General features: G+C 38.2%; 3 protein-coding genes across 3 annotated transcripts; 1 reads left to right on the top strand and 2 right to left on the bottom strand.

Annotated features, from left to right (window-relative positions):
• Positions 1-1523: 1523 nt before the first annotated feature.
• Positions 1524-5161, top strand: LOC130710653 (microtubule-associated protein 70-5-like). Its single transcript, XM_057559993.1, has 11 exons — positions 1524-1699; positions 1945-2030; positions 2482-2547; positions 2646-2816; positions 2920-3090; positions 3187-3342; positions 3440-3586; positions 3869-3940; positions 4017-4589; positions 4669-4817; positions 4921-5161. Exons 1-11 carry the CDS (start codon positions 1627-1629, stop codon positions 4937-4939), a joined length of 1683 nt encoding a protein of 560 aa, XP_057415976.1. The 5' UTR covers positions 1524-1626; the 3' UTR covers positions 4940-5161.
• Positions 5162-5545: 384 nt separating this feature from the next.
• Positions 5546-8051, bottom strand: LOC130710652 (pentatricopeptide repeat-containing protein At4g16390, chloroplastic). Its single transcript, XM_057559992.1, has one exon. The coding sequence runs from the start codon at positions 7967-7969 to the stop codon at positions 5867-5869; it is 2103 nt and encodes a 700-aa protein (XP_057415975.1). The 5' UTR covers positions 7970-8051; the 3' UTR covers positions 5546-5866.
• A 3989-nt stretch (positions 8052-12040) lies between these two features.
• LOC130714945 (protein PYRICULARIA ORYZAE RESISTANCE 21) lies at positions 12041-13502 on the bottom strand. Its single transcript, XM_057564929.1, has 3 exons — positions 13343-13502; positions 13063-13144; positions 12041-12958 (listed from the first exon to the last, which is right to left on the bottom strand). The coding sequence occupies exons 1-3, from the start codon at positions 13355-13357 to the stop codon at positions 12333-12335; spliced, it is 723 nt and encodes a 240-aa protein (XP_057420912.1). The 5' UTR covers positions 13358-13502; the 3' UTR covers positions 12041-12332.
• Positions 13503-20618: the final 7116 nt, after the last annotated feature.

The following is a 20618-nucleotide window of genomic DNA, read 5'->3' as shown; positions in this document are numbered from 1 at the left end:
CAGCTGGAGCTGTGCACATTTTTTTACTATAAAAAAATATTTAATTATTATACTTTTAAGCAAAGATGACATCTTTTATTATCCCAAAATTATTTGTTCTTCAAAGCCACTTTTTGTTTCTTGTCACAGTCTTATCTCAAAAGTCTTCCACTAGTTAACTATTTTTGCGGTCAAGCAATTCTATGGCTCAACTCCAAATTGATATATTTCTACTAATAATATGAATGATTGGATGTGACAAATTTAGAAGAGTTGAGCATTTCAGTAATGATACCCTTGTAAGAGTTAATTGAATGATATCTATTTTCAATCACTGTTATATAAACACGTGTAATTATGTCCACTATACATTTATCCTGGAGCCTAATTGATTGGTATATGATACATGATGATCCTTGTTATATCAGTATTAATTAATATTGAAGATTAAAGCAAATGGTATCAGCAAATTGAAAAGGAATTTTGCAACATATTTCACCAACTAATATAATGCAGTGATGTGTTACTCTGCAGTATGATTGATGCTGAACTTTATTGTTCCAAGCTAATATCAAAAGAAGTATTAGGTAGAGTTAAATTATTGTTTAATTGTTAAGTTCAAAAAAGAGTTAAATTTTTGTTATTATAGTTTGAGAAACCAAAAATAACTATTTAATTCATTTTATTTATTTATTTTATATTGAAACAAGTGCAAATTACAAGTGTAAAATTGTGGTCTGCAATTGCACCGACAATGTAACGAGTTTCAGAATTTTTACACCGACATCATGACCACAACTGCAACAACAAGACGCATTTATCCGAAATTCCTCAATGCAGCGATAACCGCAACCGCAATTTTAAACCTGTGCAAATTACTAATTTGGACATTTGTTAGCAAGCAGTTTCCAAAAAGGGTTGAACACCATGTAAATTTTGTCCTTTCCCCTGTAAGGCTGTAACAGCCCAAAAGGCTCTAAAAAGTGAAGGTTACGTAATCATAACAGCCCAAAAGGTTTATAAACTTATAATAAAAATAAAGGTCATCAATTCATAATCATAACAGCTAAGATTTAATTAAAAGATTTTGTAGTGGAATTGATAATGTTGATTTAAATTTTTAAAATGCATCTCATGAATGTAAAGTCAAGTGTCAAGGAGAAGAACTCAGGAGTAGCCGGCTTGGTCGGCCTGTTAGTGTTATGCATTTAATCATTTATGAAGTTTGCTTCACCAAATGTTTAGAGTCATATCTCATTGCTTTCTTTTCGGTCAATTCCCTAGACATTTTCACATCTCAAAAATATATTCTAATTATAGCATGTTTGGTTAGATGGTACGAGTCTTAGCTTTTGAGTAAACGCGTATAAGATTCGGAGCAAATATGAAACCAAACATCCACTTATGTTATTTTATATTTTATACTGACAGCCTCCATTTGTTGTTGGTGTTTTTGGACTCAGCCTAGTTTGTCATTTTGCAGCACCTAAAAAGGAAACCAAACCAAAGCATTGTTTTGTGTTGTATATATATATATATATATATATATATGCCAATGAGTCCTCCCATTTGTTGTTGAGTTGATTATCTGTCTGTACTGCGTGTGAATATTTCTAGCACAGAAAAGAGAGAAAGAGAGAGAGGGAAATGGTGAGCTGTGAAGAGCAATATGAGCTTCCAGTGGTGTTGGAGATTAACCGTTTGCAAAACCAACTCAAAGGTTTTTTTTTTTATGTCTTTCATTCTTGTCTCAGTTTGTGTTTCAGCATTATTTATTCCATCTGGAGTTTGAATTTGTTTTTCCATCAGGTCTTGTCACTGTTAGATTCCTATTGTTTCTGTGTCACCTTGATATGCTTATCATTAATTGCCTATAATATCACAGTTTTCTTCTTGCGTCCCATTGAATTCCAATAGTGGCGATTCATCTATAAACCTTGTAGCTTAATCTGATTATCCTTGCAGAAAAAGTTAAGGAGCTAGCTAATTCTCAGGGTGAAATCAAAGCCTTAAAGGCAACTGAAGCTCTGAAGGACAAGGCCATAGAAGAGGTAACTATTAAGGACAAAACTTAGATACAGTATTATAGGTTCTGTTTATGCTTACGCCTAATGGAAAGCTCAGAGATTCACTTTCTTAATTTTATTAGTTTATTAATGTGATAACTTCCCTCAACTCTCCCTTTTTAAGGGACGTGTCATGTTGTAATTGGATAAAATATATTTTGTCCTCCTTTTAAATGCATATATACAAATTCTCACTAGGAAACCAACCCCCCTCAAAAAAACATTCTCTTGGAATTTGGGAAGGAAAATTTACCATCTTACTATGTATATAACGCACATGGCACATTTAAACAGCTTGATGCCTTAGGGAAGATTATAAAATGCGTGCCACAATAGAAAAGTACGCAACTACATGTTTAGTTGCATTATAAAGATATACAAACTAATCAGCAATCAATGCTAATATTAACTGTAATTCTGTTTCTCTATTTTCCAGTTGAGAATTGAAGTCAATAAACTGGACCAAAGACTTAGAGTTTCAGAGGATCATCTTAAACAAAAGGTGCAGTGATCTAGTACTAGTATTTCTTGGAAGCTGGAACCATGGCCAGCATTGCTAGACTCTAAAATGAATGTTTTTCAAATTCTATTTGCATGCAGAATCTAGAAATCAAGAAACTGACAGATGAAAAGAAAGATTCATTGGCCGCACAATATGCAGCAGAAGCAACACTTAGAAGGGTACATGCAAATCAAAGGGATGAAGACTTTGTTCCAATTGACAGTGTCATTGCTCCTCTTGAAGCTGAGATTAAAATGTATAAGAATGAGGTATAAATGTGCAATATTCAAGAAGGATGCATTTACAATGAAATAAGAAAATGTTAGTGAGTTTTGCGTACTGAAAATACTAACATCCCATTTGGCTTCACAGATTATAACACTTCAAGAAGATAAGAAAGCTATGGAGCGACTCACAAAATCAAAAGAATCAGCATTGCTAGAAGCAGAGAGGATTTTGCGAAGTGCACTAGAGAGGGCTCTAATAGTTGAGGAAGTTCAAAATGAGAACTTTGACTTGAGAAGACAGATTGAGATCTGCCTGGTATGAATTTCTATGTTTCCGTTTTCATATTTGATTTCTATGGTAAAATGAAATGTAAGTGGTTCAGTTCATCCAACTCACAACAACAATTAACAGGAAGAGAACAAACTCTTGGAGAAAACTCACCGCCAAAAGATTTTGGAAGTTGAAAAGCTTAGTCAAACAATTCAGGAACTTGAGGAAGTCATCCTAGCTAGTGGGGGCACTGCTAATGCTCTTCGCGATTATCAGCGACAGATTACTGAATTGCAAGTAGGCATTGCTACTGCATTCAGAAGTTTCTGTTGGATTGGATATAATGGCTTGTTGGTTGGTTTATGTAGTAACTTGGTTTTGCATAATTTTTCAGGAGGAGAAGAGGACATTAGAGAGGGAGCTTGCAAGGATAAAAGTTTCAGCCAACAGAATTGCAAATGTTATGGCTAATGAGTGGAAGGATGAAAATGATAAGGTCATGCCTGTCAGACAATGGCTAGAAGAGAGAAGAATTATGCAGGTATGTTCTTCCCCTGAAAATCTTTAGAGTTTATATACTTCTTCTCTCATGCCCCAAAATACTACTATTTATGTTGGTATTCCTGATCACAACAATATACTGAAATAAATTTAGAAAGGGTAAACTTGAGTTCAACTGTCTAACTGAGGCTAATATTCATGTCCTAACTTCAGTGAGAAAAGCTTTTATACAAAGACAATTCAAACAGCTCCTCTCTCCTAAAACTTGTTAATGAAACTGAGCAAGAAATTACTATCATCATGTTTGTTCTTGCATATATAGGCAGAGATGCAAAGGTTGAAAGACAAGCTAGCAGTATCAGAGAGAACAGCCAAAGCAGAATCACAATTGAAGGTATTTATCTCACTTAGCTGTCTTCTATGGAAGCATCTAAATAAATTTTGAATATGTTATTTGGTGTTTACTTCAGGATAAATTGAAGCTGAGGCTAAAAACACTGGAGGAAGGCTTAAAGCATTTCTCAAGTTACCCTACCATTTCAAATGTGTTGTCTTCTGGGTCTCCAAAAGCAGAAAAGTCAAAAATCTTAGGTTTCCTAACAACAAGTGGTGGGATGAGAAAGAGATCCACCTCACAACCAAGGGCATCTTCTGTTGGAAGTTCTTTGTTCCAGCTTCCGAATACAAAAAACAACACAGACATTGCTGCTACCAAAAAGAAATATACTTCTGCAGAAAATGTGTTGAAGAAAGGGATATGGGCGTCAAGAAGCAAAGTCGCTGATAGCCGTGAAAAGGAAAATGAGATGCAGGTGAACACAGACATGAATTTAAGCAAGTTCAGTGATGAAAGAGAAGCAGCAGAAATTAAAACCATTGTTAATCAGGATGAAGACTCTGAAAGCAAGAAACCAAATGATTCAGGCAGTCACGATGTGGTGTCAGGTTTTCTATATGATAAACTGCAAAAAGAGGTCATCAATCTGAGGAAGTCTTGTGAAATTAAAGAAGGTAGTTTGCAAGCTAAAGATGAAGAAATTAAGGTAATAGCAACAGCTATGTCTCACTCTCACCTGACCCTTTCTCAGATTGAACTAAAGATACAAGATATTGTTTTTTCAGATGCTCATGAAGAAAGTCGAAGCACTGACAAAGGCCATGGAAGTAGAGTGGAAGAAAATGAGAAGAGAAGCAGCTGCTAGAGAGAAGGAGGCTTCATCAATAAAATCAGAAGATATCAGAAAAAACAAAAGCACAAACTCCTCTAAAAGGTTCAGTGACTTCTCCTTTTGCAGTGTGGTTGAGATACCTTTTAACTGTCAAGCTTATTCTATTTGTCGACCATACCATAACAATGCTATAAAATTGCTGCAGGGCGGTGAAAGAACGTTGATGATCCTTTATTTGGAGATGGTTAAATGTAGTTTATTTATCAAGGACATCTTGTGATTTTTCTTTGTAAATATAAAACATTTGGTGAGGTTAATGTCTTGAAATAAACTTCCAGTGGGGCAATGGAGTTTGGGAATATGATCCTGTAATCTGTACAAAGTGAAGTATTCAATATCTTTCTCTGTATTTGGATAAATGATATTTTCTGTGATTGTGAGTTTTATACTAGACAAGTTTTACAAAGGCATCTGCAGCAACAGCACTTTGAAAACGAGTGGATTATAACTCTGAGTCCCCATATATATAGTCATAGAGTTCATTTTCTAACAAAGAGTTTAACCTAAGATGAGTACAGACCATTTTTCTTGAGTGATTTCAAGACTCGCACTAGAGAATAGTAAATAATAAAATCATTTGTACATGACTATTGTTATTTTTTCAATGGGGACAACATCTACCTGGCAATCCTGGATTATTACATTCATAGCCTTTAAAGAAAATATTTGAAAAAGATCAGCAGAAACTGATTTCACACTATTTTTTATAAAAGAAAAAGCTGGATGAAGGAATTGGAGCCTAAGGGCAGAGAGGTGCAGACCCTGGAAGATGTAAAGTGCTGTAATCAGGGCAAATTTTCCCTATTCTTGCTATTAGCAGAGATTTACAGTTTCTAGGTCACTCAACTAAAGAGAAACCTAGACAACAAACTGGATAATATCTACTAGTACCACTATCAGGTCTTCATTTATTCGGTAAGACATCCAGATATAAAACTATTACTATTTCCGAATCTAATACCAAAATCTCCTCAAAAGACAAAAGAAAATGCATAGAAAGTTAGAAACTACAGCGCCTATCATTCCCTGAAACAACACTATCAATTGGAAATGTTGGAACATCTAAACTATGGAGTTCAGAAATTATTAAATTAAGCAGCAATTGATTCAGAGGAAGGGGAGCCCCTAGACTCCAGCCATGACTTGAGTGCTACCTGTGTAGTCAAGAACCAGCCAGCCTTATCAGGAGCCTCGTGGAATGGAGCATTGAGTTCCTTCAAATGGGATTCAAATACACTTGCCAAACCTTTCACAGTATACTTGTGTTTCCCATGACCCGTATTGATTCCAAGTACAGGAGGAATGTCCTCTCCTGACTCCAAAGCCTTAGACAAATCATTTAACCAAACATGTAATGCAGTCAGCGCAGCCCCAAGTGAGAGACTCTTTAGATGTAAGGACCACTGAGTTTGAGACCTGGATTGTACATCCTTATATATCTCAAGTGTCAAGCCCAGGTCCAGAAGCTCACCTGCTTTGTCCAACAAATTCAGGTTAACACAAAGATCAATCAGAGAATTGCAGAAGGCCTTCTTTACTTCAACATTAATAGAATTGAAGAGTTCTGATGCTTCTTTTCTAAACTCTCCATCACCCTCCATCTCTTCCACCAAATATCTCACCACAGACCCGAGCTTTGGATTAGCCTTCTCCACACAATCTGTTAGCTTACCAAGTTCTTCTTTGGGTGTTTGGGTCATAACATTCAGAAGACAACCACAGAAACGATCATCTGGACTGATGTCCAAATCCAAGAGCTGATTAAATATCCTCACAACATCATCAGTGCGCTTGGCTTTTCCATAGCACTGGACTAGTGATGTCAGAACAAAAATAGTAGGCTCAAATCCAGATTCAAGCATTTCATTCAAAGTTCTTTCAGCTTCTACAACTTTCCCACTGCAGGCATATATGGTAATCAACGAAGAGAATGTCCAGCTGTCAGGATTGCAACTAGCACAACTTTTCATGTCTTCAAAAATTTCAAATGCTTGATCAGTGTAGCCAACATCAGCACACATAGTTAAAAGGGTATTATAAAGATGCGGGTTCAGTTCCATCCCCTTTTCTTTCATTTCCTTATAAACAAGTAGAGCATCTTCACTGAACCTTGCTCTACCATAGGCTCGTAAGAGAGATGCATAGGTTGCCCAATTTGGAGAAAATCCATTATTTGTCATCTCTTTATATATAGCCTTTGCCTGCCAGGGCCTCTTTGCTCTCCCCATGGCATCCAACAGAGTGTTATAAATAACCAAGTTAGGCTTAGCACCAAGAGCCTTCATTTCTTCGTAGACATTCAAGCATCCATCATAATTTCCTGCCAACCCATACATTTTGATCAACGTTGAGAACGTGACAGGATCAATCCGCCATTTCTCGGTCCTCGCACGATCATAGAGGCTCAAAGCCATGTCAATATTACCAGCCCGTCCATAAGCATCAATCATAGCCGAGTACGTAACATCATCAGGCTCACATCCGAAAGTGGGCATCTTTTCAAACCACTCAACAGCCTTGTTAGGCAAAAAACACATCCTGGCACAGCTAATTATAGTTGAAAAAGTAACATTATCAGGCTTGAGCCCTCTCTGAAGCATTTCATCAAACAGCTTCTCCGCACCATCCAAATCCTTACACTTCCTAAACACCTTGAGGGTGACATTGTAAAGAATCACCTCCCTGGTGGGTCTAATCTTGTGCTGAAAGTATTTCAGCACAAGAGTTGCATTAACAGAATTCAACATGTTGTTTATGACAATCACAGCATCTTGCTCTAAAACCCTGTCCCCTAACTCCTTCAAAACTTGAGAAACATCCTCCTCTATGGGACTACAGGCGTCTAAGGAGTTTGCAAGTTTGACAAGAAAACTATACCTGGAATCATAAGATTTCTCCCTGAGTTGTTTGGCTCTGGGGCTTTTGGGATTGACCCAGATGAAGTTAGACGAAGATTTTGCAACTGGGTTGGCATCATTTTCGGAGTTGGTGTCGTCCTGTGGCAGTTGTTGAGGAATGGGTTCCTGCAAGGAGACATGGTTGGCGTGGAGGGAGGTTTTGGGTTGAGGAGTGAGCGAAGAAGAGGGTTGAAAGGTTCGAGGTTTGAACTTGCGGGAAGAAGAAGAAGAAGAGACGGAGATGGAAGGTGGGTCGTGGAAGAGGGAAGCAGGGGAAGAGCAGAGATGGTACGCCATTTTCGCACCCCTCAGCCTCTGGAGTGAGCGCTCTCACAGCCTTATCGCGCGAATTCAGAAACGACAGAGAAAATAAAAATAAAAAATAAAAAATATTAAAAAAAGAAAGCTATCATAGGCCAATACATCCATCATGGATCAATGTAAATGTAATACTACTAAGTTCCTCCAAAATCCAAACAAAATTATTAAATCAAAAAGAAATAAAGGGAGAAGGCATGAAATGAGTTCAAGTGGTTTATTATAGCCTTATTTGAGCGAACCTTGGTCTCCATTTATTAATTTCATCTCAAAAGAAAAAAAAATTAACTTTGAGCGAATTACATAAGATTTTTTTCTAGTTTCCTAAGACAGTCATGAAACTAATCTCTTGAGACTTGGATATCAAGTTAGTTACATAAGTATTTCTGAATAAGGATATGTGTGAATTTTTTGTATTTTTGATGTATTTGATGTCATATAAATGATATTGGGGTGACTTGTATCTTGTTAAAAAGATAGTACAAGAGCCAACAACTCTTATGTGCATTTCAAAAGACAACTTAGATGTCTATAAGTCATTTTTGGCTTAGAAGACAAAACTAGAATGTTGCTACATGTTCATGGAGATATAAATAATAACTCATATCTAGAATTGTATATGTCATCTTGAATTCCTTGAAGAAATAAGGCAAAGCCATAAGCAATAAACAATAGAGATTTGAGTTTTTCAAATGATGTATTAGCTAAGGTGGCCATGTAAATGTACTCTTCTTAAATAAATCGGTAATAGAAGCGGCTAAATGCATGATGAATCTTCTGTAGAAGTTTGTGATGAGGCCCACAAAACCTCTAGGAGTTGTGAGCCTCTTGGTGTTGGTTATTCAACAATGGCTTGCACCATAGTAGGATCAGGCTAATTCCCCGGTAGGGGACATGACATGTTCTAAGTTGGATACATTAGGTACACCAAACTCACACTTAGACAATTTAGAATAAAAATTGTTAGATAATAACCAATCTTAAACAATATGTAAATGAATTAAGTGAAAGTCAAACGAGGGGTTGTAAATCCAATTGTAATAGAAGAAAACCAACATATTTGTCATAGGAATGACATCAATAAGTCATTTATAACCTCTTGAAATGTAGAATGAACATTATTTAGACTAGAAGACATGAATAATGCTTCTACAGTCCTAAAGATTGTATTGTGAGTGAAATTTATGAGTGTTCTCAAATCTCAACTCACAAGAAAACGTTTAGGATTGTGAATGAACTAGTCATGCTTTTTGGCTTGACTAATGCTTTTTCTACATTTCAAGCAGCTATAACCTATTGAGGCCATTTGACCATTTCTATTACAATTTGTGGTTTTTTTTAAATGACATTTTGATATATAGTTCCTTGTTTAACTCTTTTAATTTAGTTACAACCTGTTTTAGATTTGTTATTATTTAAGAGATCTAGCCCTATGAAAATATAAATGTCCATTACTCAAATAAGATTGTCTCCCATAAGTAATACATAATTAATACATTATGGTATCATTCAAAAAATACATGTATGGTAAATAAAAAAATGGTATAAATTATAAAATATTCTATCCTTTTTAGTTTCAATTTTACAAGAAATACTAATGTGAATAGTTACACTTTTGGTTTGTTTTTACTGAATTAAGAATTTAAAGTTCAACTTGAGACCTACAATCTAAACCGGCTAGTTAACTGCGCATTGCTTGAAAATATGAAAGTTGAAAATAACTCAGAAATAGTAAGAAAAAGGGGAAAGAAAAAAAAAAAAGAACTTTGCTAGCCAAGCGTGTTGATCGAATTGTGATAAACTACATGAACTAGTGAATAACATAAACTAAAGGTTATCTTTACATAGGGTCCCCCTAATAAAAGCAACTTTTAAATTTTAATAAATTATGGATGGAGATTGTGAAGTCCTTTTCACTTGTGCCATAAGAAACACTTCCTTCGAAGTTCTACTTTTTTCCATCTCTGTTTAAAGAAGCAGAATTAAAGTGAGTGTCGGTTGGATCACTCCCAGCTATATATTCGATCTATTGTGAACTTCTATGAATATGTGTTTGTCAACTCTTCTGCAATTGATTTTAAAATAGGAATCAACTTTAAAAAAAAAATCCTATAATTAGCTTTTAAATATTAGAATTGATTCCAATGAAAAAGAAGTGGATACCAATATGTTTATATACTTTATCTTGCTTGCAATGACGTGTCCAGGGAGGGGCTAGAGGAGCCACAGCTCCCAAAAATTTTAACATTTTTATTGACCATATATATTTTTTATATAGAAATTTTTTCTTGATATAGTTAATGTTTCAAATTTTGTGTTAACAACTAAATATCATCTTTAAGAATCGTGAGAAGCTTCTAACATGAAAGCTTTTTATTTTATGAGGAATAGCTGTCATAAGAAACAAGATGGAGATATATAACATCATTATAGAATAGACATATTTTATTCTACAATTTATTTGCAATATGAATTAAATAAAATATTTAATGTCGAGGCATGTGGAACTTCTTATACTTAGTTTAATTTTATATCTTAAGAAAAGTTTAAAATCATTTGGTAATTGGAAAATTTGTAAGCTTGTTGAGAAATTTTATGCGGATGACCTTTTTGTGCTGGAAAAAGAAATTTACCGTTTCAATTATGACATTATCATTTGGATGTTTCTCGATATCTTAATTTAGGATAAATATCAAGTTTATCCAAGTTTTCCGTTAGTTTAAACTACAAAAGTATCAATGTTCCAACTTGTTGATAGATTAATAAGCATTTTAACATTTTTTACTTTAACAAAATCTACTGAGCAAGTTTTTTTTTTTCTAAAATGAAAGTTATTAAGACTCGTCTTTACAACAAAATTGAATATGACATTCTCATAAATTTATTAGTTATATATATTGATAGAAAATTTTCTTAAAAGATTGTTGATACAATAACAATAAGTTTAGTACAATAAAAAAACGAAAAGGTATATTTAAATACTTTTTTATTTGAAGTATAAATAATATTTATTGACAATTTTATTATTATTCTATTTTAAATCTTAAAAAAGAAAATCTTGGATAGGTCCCTGCTTGCTTCCATCAGTCCATGCTCTATTATATCCTTGAGCCTTTCCATGCATATCCAATATAAAATTAGGCGGCAAGAGATCTTTCTTTCCCTATAGCTTAATTTTGATGAGGAAATTTGACCAATTAATTTTCCATTAATTAATCTTCCCCTATCTTCTCTTTCAGATTCTTTGTAGGTTACTTATATATGGCTCTAATTATTAGGTAGGAAAAACAAATCTGTTGGTAAGGAATGAAAAGGAGAATGGTTGTCAACATGTCATTGTCTACTAAGGTCATTGATTCAGTGATCAATAACCACTAAAGCAAGGGTGGGCAAACCTTATTCAACTTTCTAAAAGGACAATATGCGATGAGGCCATTTAGTTGTCCGCTTCCTAACTAAATATTCCCATTGAAAACTAAAATATAAAAACAGAAAGGAAATTTGTAATTTTAATACAAATAAGTTACTAGTTTTTCATCTTTTATTTGTTTGATGTATATGCTAAGCCCGTAATGAGAAAGGGAATAAAAACAACTTTATAATCAATTCTAGTTCTAAAAAGCTAATTAGAAAAAAATTCTCATAATTAATTTTAACTTCTAAATCATAATTTCCAACCATATCGTTACTTGTGCATGCATAGCTTCTTAGGAAAATGAATATCAACATACATTAGACAGATTTACTAGAGATCAGAACATTCTCTCTAAGTTATCAAAAAAAAGGGATCAGAACCTTTCTTCACCAGAAGTATCATAGAAAGGAAACAACAAATTGGTAGTCCTTATCATGACAATGAAATTAATGAATTAGTGGGATGATTGCAAGTATAAAGTTTTTTATTTTCAGCAAATCACATCGAAAAGTACAACGCAACGAGTCACTTGTTAAGGATTAGCTGCCCACCATTAATTCCCCTCTTTTTTGGTTACATATGAAGATATTAACCCCCCCTTTGAAACAAATAAAATAAAACCACTTTCCACGCACTGAGAAGAAAATGCAAATCAGCCACAATATTGCTAGCTTGTAGTTAATTAATTTGTACTTGAAAGGAACATCACTAAAATATCAAAATTTTCGATAGTACTAGTTATATTTGATGGTAGACATGACATTTGATGGTAATATAGTACTAGTTACATTACATACACATATATCCATCATTTATTCTTTTATCCCCTCATATGAAACACCGTTTTTGGTATTGTAGTTACAAAAACAAAAATTATTTATTATATTCCTTGGATTATTACTGATGATGAGAGAATGAGATAAGTGATCACATGATTATGCAGGCATTGGTGTTTTCTTCAGAGAAATATTCATCACAACAACGACTAACGTAACAAGGTCTGCTTCCACCATAACTATCATACACGGGCCTTCCATAATAAGAATCATAACAAGGCGGTGGCCCACCGTAACCCTCAAAGCATGGCCCACCAGGCCGGCCTTCATAGCATGACGCACAACACACCCCAATTGGAACTGCCACAGGCGGCGGCCCTGGACACATTGGAACCGGTGGCGGCGGTACATGTGGCGGTGGAGGCATCTCCTTAGGCTTCTCCGATGGCGGCGGTGCGGGCTTTTCTTTAGGCTTCTCTGGTTCCTTGGGCTTTTCTGGCTCCTTGGGCTTCTCTGGTTCCTTCGGTTTCTCGGGCGTCTTAGGCTTTTCAGGCTCTTTAGGCTTCTCTGGCTCCTTGGGCTTTTCTGGTAGCTTGGGCTTCTCTGGCTGAGGGGGTGGTTTTGGTTTGGGAGGAGGTGCAGGTTCCACAATTTCAATGCTTTTGATGGCACCACAACCTTTGCAGCAGATCTTATCCCTCAAATTCTCAGGATCACAGCACACCACTTTGATTGTCACCATGTTATTCTTCTCATCAAACACCTGGTCTCGAATTTCTCTTGTTCACAAAATTTCAAAATCAACTCAATTTGATATCTTAGTTAATTTCATTTCCTTAATAAAAAAAGTTATAGCAAGTGATGGATGATGAGAGACTCACGAGGGAATTTGCAGAGAACCTTCTTGACCTTCTTGTAGCATTTGCTGCATTGAAGATCAACGCTGAGCTTCATTATGGCCACCTGATCAATTAATTAACGTGATCGATCAAGACAACCATCCATCAAAATTCAAATTGAATTAACACATATCAAAGTGATCATAGAATAGAATAGAAGAATGGCATGTTTGGGCATGTGGCAATTCAATTGATAGAAGGAGTAACAACCAATAGTAAAAATCACTTAATATGATTAAGATAAATTTAAACACCATCATACCTTCTTTTCAGCCATGGATAGTTGTGGAATATACTAGAGATCGATGATCAGATCTGAATGGTGGATGAAAATGATAGAGAATTATAAGAGGGAAATGAAAAGAAGAAAAAAAAGTGTCTAAGAGTGATGAAACAGAGTAAAAAGGGAAAAGAAAATAAGAGACTGTGGAAGGTTTAAGAAGGCAATAGGTTCAACACAAGAACCAATAAGGTAGCAACACGTAGTGCTTTGACGTTGGATCATGTTTAGATTTGTCGTGACATGAAGGAGCTGGGTGAGTGTTTAGCGCTGCTTATAGTGACTGATTGCCGACTCACCAAATTAAATTGCATGTTCTGGCTTCATTGACACGTTTTGCCCTTTAGATTTAAGGAATGCCTCTGTCAGAGCATCTTCAATGCAAGGTTGCTAGTTGAGTTGTTTAAACTCCATTCTGGTGGGGTCAAACTGCCACATAGGATTTAAGCAACTCATAAGCAACCCATGCAATTTTCACTTCAGTCACAATTGCTTATTTTACTTTTAGTTGGTCCTACTATACCTCATATATTTATATTTTTTAGTTCCACCAAGCATGATTTAAATTTAAACATTTATAACAATATTGTATTTAAGTTATATTATCTAATTTTTCAATTAACATATTTCTAAATCATGCTCAAATTATAACAGCATATTTTCCGATGTATCAAAAAAAATTATAACACCATAACAAATTCAATTTCCTTTTTCAAATATAACAAAACGGTTTAAAAAAAATATAACAAACTATATATTTCAATTTGATTTTTAAAAAACTATATATTTCAACTTATCTTTTTTTTTGGGTACAATATTCAATTTATTTAATTCTTTTTTTCTTAATTTGGGCCAAAATCCATTAACACATTCACTAAAAAAGTCCATTACCGTTTCTCCCACAAAAAATCCATTCTTTTATGCCCAAATTAAAGCTAAAACCAAAGGCTTTCCACAATTTTGCATGGCCAAAGTGTCTCATGTGTACACCTACTCTCTTTTAGGTCTCTCCTCTGGTAGGGCTTTCTCCTAGAGCGTTGAACACCTAAGAAGAGTCTTCTTCCAGATCAGCTGGACTTCTTTCCTTGTGTGAAATTTTCTAGAGGTGTCGACCCCTCTCTGTGCATTGTGAAGATATCTCTTGTCACTGGTTAGAGAAATGATGGAACATGGACAACTTTTAGATGGAAACCCAGATCTGGATGGCATGACCATCTTGCTTGAACCGGATCCTACCACTTCTGGAGATCTAGCCCAGCGGATGCTGGTAGGTCAGGTCATCACCAACAAGCCCTTAAACAAACTAGCAGTGAAGCAGACCATAGTGAAAGGTTGGGGTAACCCTAAGGGTCTACAAGTGGGGGACCTGAACTTAAATACCTTTATCTTCACCTTCCCAAAAGCAGAAGAAGTAAACAAGATCATGGCGGATTGCCCCTGGAATGTCATGGGGAACCTCCTTAGTCTGCAGTTTTGGGATCCACGGATCTCAGCTTCTGAAGTCCGATTCAATCTCGTTCTTTTTTGGATCCAATTCCATGACCTACCTATGGAGTTTACAACAGAGGCAAACATCAAGAAACTAGCTGCAGGGGTAGGCGAGCCTTTGGAGATAGAAAATCCAAGAGTTAAAGGAAGTATTCTCCGTTCCTTTTATAGAGCTAGAGTCCTCCTAAATGTTGACAAACCTCTTGTTGTTGGCTTCTGGATCCCTAGGCTGAACCTTCCAAAAGCATGGGTCTCAGTTAAATTTGAAAAGCTCCAAGGCCTCTGCTTCAGATGTGGGTTGATAGGGCATGAGCAATCTACCTGCAAAAAGGATAAGGTAATGTCAGTTATCAACCCGAAACTCCCCCGTTACTCCATGGCACTGAGTGCCCCTCCTGGCAGATCCTTGGCACATGTCGCATCCTCCTCAACATTTCGCGATATGCGGGAGAAGCCTTCTCCTCATCAGTCATCTGGAGATGGACTGGGAGGAGGAAAACAAGTTCAGAACTGGAAAAGTAGACTAGCACAGACAAAGAATACTGAGGTAGTAGTAGAAAGTAGCCTTGCCTCTCCTGAAACTAATCTAGAGAATGTTAGTCCTCAGCCAAACCATCCTACCCCTACTCCCCTAGCCTCTCGTGTTCCGCTGAAGCCCCCCACTGAGCGACCCCAGGAGAATGACCAGACAAGTACACATTACCAGGTGAACCAGGAAGCTACTATCCAGGATGAGACCTCTCCCCTTGTTGAACCGGAAAAGGAAACTTACCCTGTCTCAGAAGTCTCCCCCTTATCCCCCAATCTGGTTCCAGTGCAGACCCCGGTGAATCAACCTGTGCCCTAAACTGGGACAGAATGCTTGGAACAAATAGGCAGCTACCAACTTGATTCTCCTTGGCCCTATCCAGAACCAAACTTTGAAGACAATTCCATCGTGGAAGCTTGTTCTGAGACAGATGAATATGTCAGCCCCTATGCAGCTTTCCTCTCAGAAGAGGAGAAACAAAAATCAATCAGGAAATGCAGGGAAATTAATGAGGAACTCGGAATGTACGGTTGGAGAAAGAAAGCTGAGGAGATAGCGAAAAGGAAACTAAAAAGGCACCACAATCCCATCATTACTCCAAAAGGGAAGAATGCCACCACAGAAGGAGAAGACCAAGAATACGATGTTGTTTTCCCTCCAGAGGAAGGGGAACAAGAAACCACCATGATCAAACAGTTGAGCAATGAGTGTGAGACTAACTTAAGCTATGAGCTCTCCCTTTCTCTAAGCTTGAAGAGAAACTGGCCTCCCGACCCTTATTCTGAGGCAGAAATCCACACAGGGGCACACCATTCGCTTAAGATGTTCAAGAAGGCAAGAATGGAGGAGATCCTAGAGGTGACTAAGGAAGAAGTGACTAGCAAAGACCTATTGACCACACTGACGGCTGAGGAGGCGGGCCTTGCCATGCCCCACCAGCCATTATGATGATTCTGAGCTGGAACTGTCGGGGCGTGGCGGCCACCCCGACAGGAAGGGAACTGAGGAGTCTTTGTTCTAAGAATAAGCCGGCCATTCTGTTCCTAATGGAAACTCGCTCTAGGAAAGATTATCTAGAAGACCTAAGACGAAGATTGGGCTTTGATTTTTTGTACATTGTTGATCCAAGAGGCCTCTCTGGTGGGCTAGCCCTTTTTTGGAAAAAAGAAGTTCACATACAGATCTTCCAGTCTTGCCCTAACTATATTCACTCCTCCATTCAAGCTTACAACAACTCTAGGGACTGGGACTGGGACTGTACCTTTGTTTATGGGGACCCTTCCCCCCAACGAAGGAGGCTTCTTTGGCCTCGTATTGCTGCCTTAAGACACAGGGATGATATTCCCTGGTGTCTCCTTGGGGATTTTAATGACTTCTTGCATGCCCATGAGAAAGAAGGTCTGAGACCACAATCACCATCAGTGCTTTAGAGATTTCGTGAGTTTGTCCATCACTCAAGGCTCATGGATGTGGAACTTAAGGGGAGTAAATTCACCTGGCATAGTAATCAAAGGGACGGTTTCATAACTAGGGAGAAGATTGATAGAGTTTTGACTAACTGGCAATGGAGATCACTGTTTCCCAATGCTTCTGCCCCTGCCTACCCTCAGGTCAGTTCTGACCACTCCCCCATCCTACTTGACCCCTCTCCACCCACCTGGAGCAAAACCCCTTTCAAATATGAGGTCTTCTGGGACGAGCATGAAGAGTGTAGTGAGGTTGTGGCCCAAGGCTGGACAAGCCCGATGGCTGAAGCAAATTCTTGGAGGGATCTTTCTAATAGAATTCAGAGCTCCAAGCGGAAAATCTGGTTGTGGCAAAGGAGGACTTTTAAGGTGGCAGATAAGGAAATCATAAGGCTGAAACACAATCTGCAGTAGGAGCAAGAGAGACCTAACCACCTTATTAATTGGCATGAGGTAAAAAATATGAAAGTGGAAATTGATAGACTCTGGAGACAGGAGGAATTATTCTGGGGTCAGAGGTATCGTGTGAACTGGGCTAGATTTGGAGACAAGAACTCCCGATTCTTTCATGCTTCTACCATCCGTCGTAGGAATAGAAATCGCATAGATAGAGTTCGTGACTCACAAGGGTCCTGGAAAGAAGGCCAAACAGAAGTTATGAGTGCCTTTGTAAATCACTATGAGGAAATTTTCCACTCGAGTGGGGTTAACCAGATTGATGTTTGTTTGCAGAACTTTCCACAGAAGGTCCCCTTAGAACTGAATAACAGGCTGCTCCTGGCTGTGTCAGATATTGAGATTGCTGAGGCGGTCAATGATTTGGGTGGGCTAAAGGCTCCAGGCCCAGACGGTTTAAACTGGCCCTTTTTCAAGAATCACTGGGAAACAGTTAAGGGTTCGGTTTGTGCTGCAGTGAAGGATTTCTTTAATACTGGTAATCTGTCCTCGGAGATTAATGAAACAATTGTGGCCCTCATTCCAAAAACAAATTCTCCTGAAAGTGTCTCTCAATTTAAACCTATTAGTTGCTGTAATTATATCCTTAAGGTCTTGTCTCGGATCATGGTTACGAGACTTAAAGAGGACTTGAATTCTCTCATCTCCCCGAACCAAAGCGCCTTTGTGGGTGGAAGGTTAATCCAAGACAACATAGCAGTTTCTCAAGAGGCCTTTCATTTGATACAAAGAGGAGGCTCATCCTCAATTGATTACATGGCCCTTAAAGTTGATATGAGTAAGGCCTATGACCGTTTGGAGTGGCACTTCCTAGAAAGGGTACTCTTGGCTTATGGGTTCAACCCAATGTGGGTTTCTAAGGTTATGATCCTGGTTAGGGGAGCAACGTACAAGCTCAAAGTGAATGGCTTCCTTAGCCCTCCAATCATCCCGGAAAGAGGCCTGAGACAAGGTGACCCTCTTTCACCCTATCTCTTTGTCCTAGCCACTGATGTGCTCTCTTTCATGCTTTCTCAAGCTCAACTCAGTGGAAAGATCTCTAGCCTCAAGTTCTCTCCTTCTTCTCCGACCCTTACCCACCTTTTTTTCGCTGATGATTCTCTCCTCTTTGCAGAGGCATCAGTGAGAGATGCTACTAATATTATCCAAATTCTAAATCTGTACAGTGGTGCATCAGGCCAAAAGATAAATGTTGCTAAATCTAGTTTGGTCTTTGGGAGAGGAGTGCCCAGCCGTAGCAAGAGAGACATTGCTAATCTCTTCCACATGCCAATTTGGGATAATCCGGGCCAATACTTGGGCCTTCCAGCAATATGGGGGAGGAATAAGTGCAACTCGCTTTCTTGGATAGCGGATAGGATAAAGGAGAAACTAGAAGGTTGGAAAGAAACCCTCTTGAATCAAGAAGGAAAAGAGGTACTTATCAAAGCTATTATCCAGGCAATACCATCCTATGCTATGGCCATTGTCCATTTCCCTAAGACCTTTTGTAACTCCCTCAACTCTCTTGTGGCAAATTTTTGGTGGAGGGGCTATGGTAAGGACCGCGGTATCCATTGGAGAAGCTGGGAAAGAATGACAATGAGTAAAGATGAAGGGGGTATGGGATTCAGAGATCTCCGTCTCCAAAATACTGCAATTCTTGCAAAACAAGCTTGGAGAGCCCTGACCAATCCTGAAGCTCTCTGGGTTCGGGTCCTTAAATCCCTGTATTTCCCACACACTGACTTCCTCAATGCCTCCCTTGGTCGGAACCCCTCGTGGATGTGGAGAAGTTTGCTAGTGGGCCGTGACTTTATCATTCGTTTCAGCAGGTGGGCAGTGGGTGGTGGCACTTCCATTAGCGTCTGGGGAGATAATTGGCTGAGTTCTGGGGACGCCTTGATCCAACCCATTAATGCCCCAGAGATGAAAGTTTGTGAACTAATCTCCCCCTATGGGAAAGGCTGGAACCGTGCTCTGATCCAAACCATCCTCCAACCAGACCTGGCGCTCAAGATTTTACAAACTCCAGTTAGTAAGTTAACTAATGAAGATGTGTTGTTTTGGCCGCACACACCAAAAGGGGACTACTCTGTTAACTCTGGTTTCAAATTAGCAAGAAGTAATGCTACTATTTTCCAACCACCTGCATCATCTTCTTACCTAATTCCAAATGTTCTGTGGAAAACTATTTGGGGCTCTGAAGTTCCCCAAAAAATTAAGAACTTTCTGTGGAGAGCCTCTCACAACACTTTAGCAGTGAAATTTAATTTATGGAGAAAGAGAATCTCACCTTCAGGTCACTGTCCAATTTGCTGTGAAGCACAAGAAACTGTGGAGCACCTCTTCTTTGTTTGCCCTTGGACAAGGGCAGTGTGGTTTGGTTCCTCGCTCCAGTGGGCTGTTTTAATAGGCGGTTTGGGTTCTTTTGACTCCTGGTTAGTGCAGAAAGTGGAATCCCTCCTTACCATGTCCTTGCATTTTAACTCAGACTTCTCAACTTTGGCTTGCATCCTCTGGACCATCTGGAAAGTGAGAAATAATGTTGTGTTCAAAGCTACCCGCCCTGACCCTGCCTTTGCTCTGCAACAAGTCTCCAGATTACTTGCCACCATTGACCTGTCAAAATCAGTTAAAGAGAATCAAGTTAATTGTGGGAGCCAGATTCCGAGTGCAAGGGAAACAAATTGGATTCCCCCTGCTGGGAATTCCATCAAAATAAATGTTGATGCAAGCTGGGTTAGCATCCTACCTCAAGCTACAGTTGTTATTTTGCGTGATAGGTTTGCTACCCCTCTTGCTGGTTCTCATGGAAAAGTCTTCTCGGCCTCCCCTCTGCTGGCTGAGGCTCATGCAATAAGGGATGGTTTAACTCTGGCTCACAATCTTGACTGCCTTGAGGTGATCTTGGAGTATGATAACAAACATTTGGTGGATGCTTGCAGATCTGAAATCTTAATTGGGAGTACAAGTGCAATCCTCAAGGACATTTTCTATCTGAAAAGGAGATTCCATAGGTGTGAGTTTGTTTGGGCTAACAGAGAGAGAAATAATTCTGCTCACCTTGTTGCTAAACTTTCCATGAAAAGCCTCTTACCTGATAACTGGTTGTTTAAGCCCCCTCAGGAGCTACGCAGGGCCTTAGTTGAAGATGCACAAGCTGCAACTACCATCAATGGCTTCCCGAGACCCTTCCCTGGCTGATGGATCTTAAACAAGAGTTCTTGGTTGGCATCCTGCTCTGGCAAGTTGTTTACACCAGCCTTTCCATCATTGCTATGGCAATTGTTGGCATTGAATTCCTTCTGGCTTTGGTCGTTGGAGTCATCATCAAGAC

Source organism: Lotus japonicus, chromosome 4, assembly GCF_012489685.1.
Source record: "Lotus japonicus ecotype B-129 chromosome 4, LjGifu_v1.2".
In the NCBI taxonomy this organism is placed as follows: Eukaryota; Viridiplantae; Streptophyta; class Magnoliopsida; order Fabales; family Fabaceae; genus Lotus; species Lotus japonicus.
Note: the sequence above shows the minus strand (reverse complement) of the source record. Positions and strands in the feature narration are given on the sequence as shown.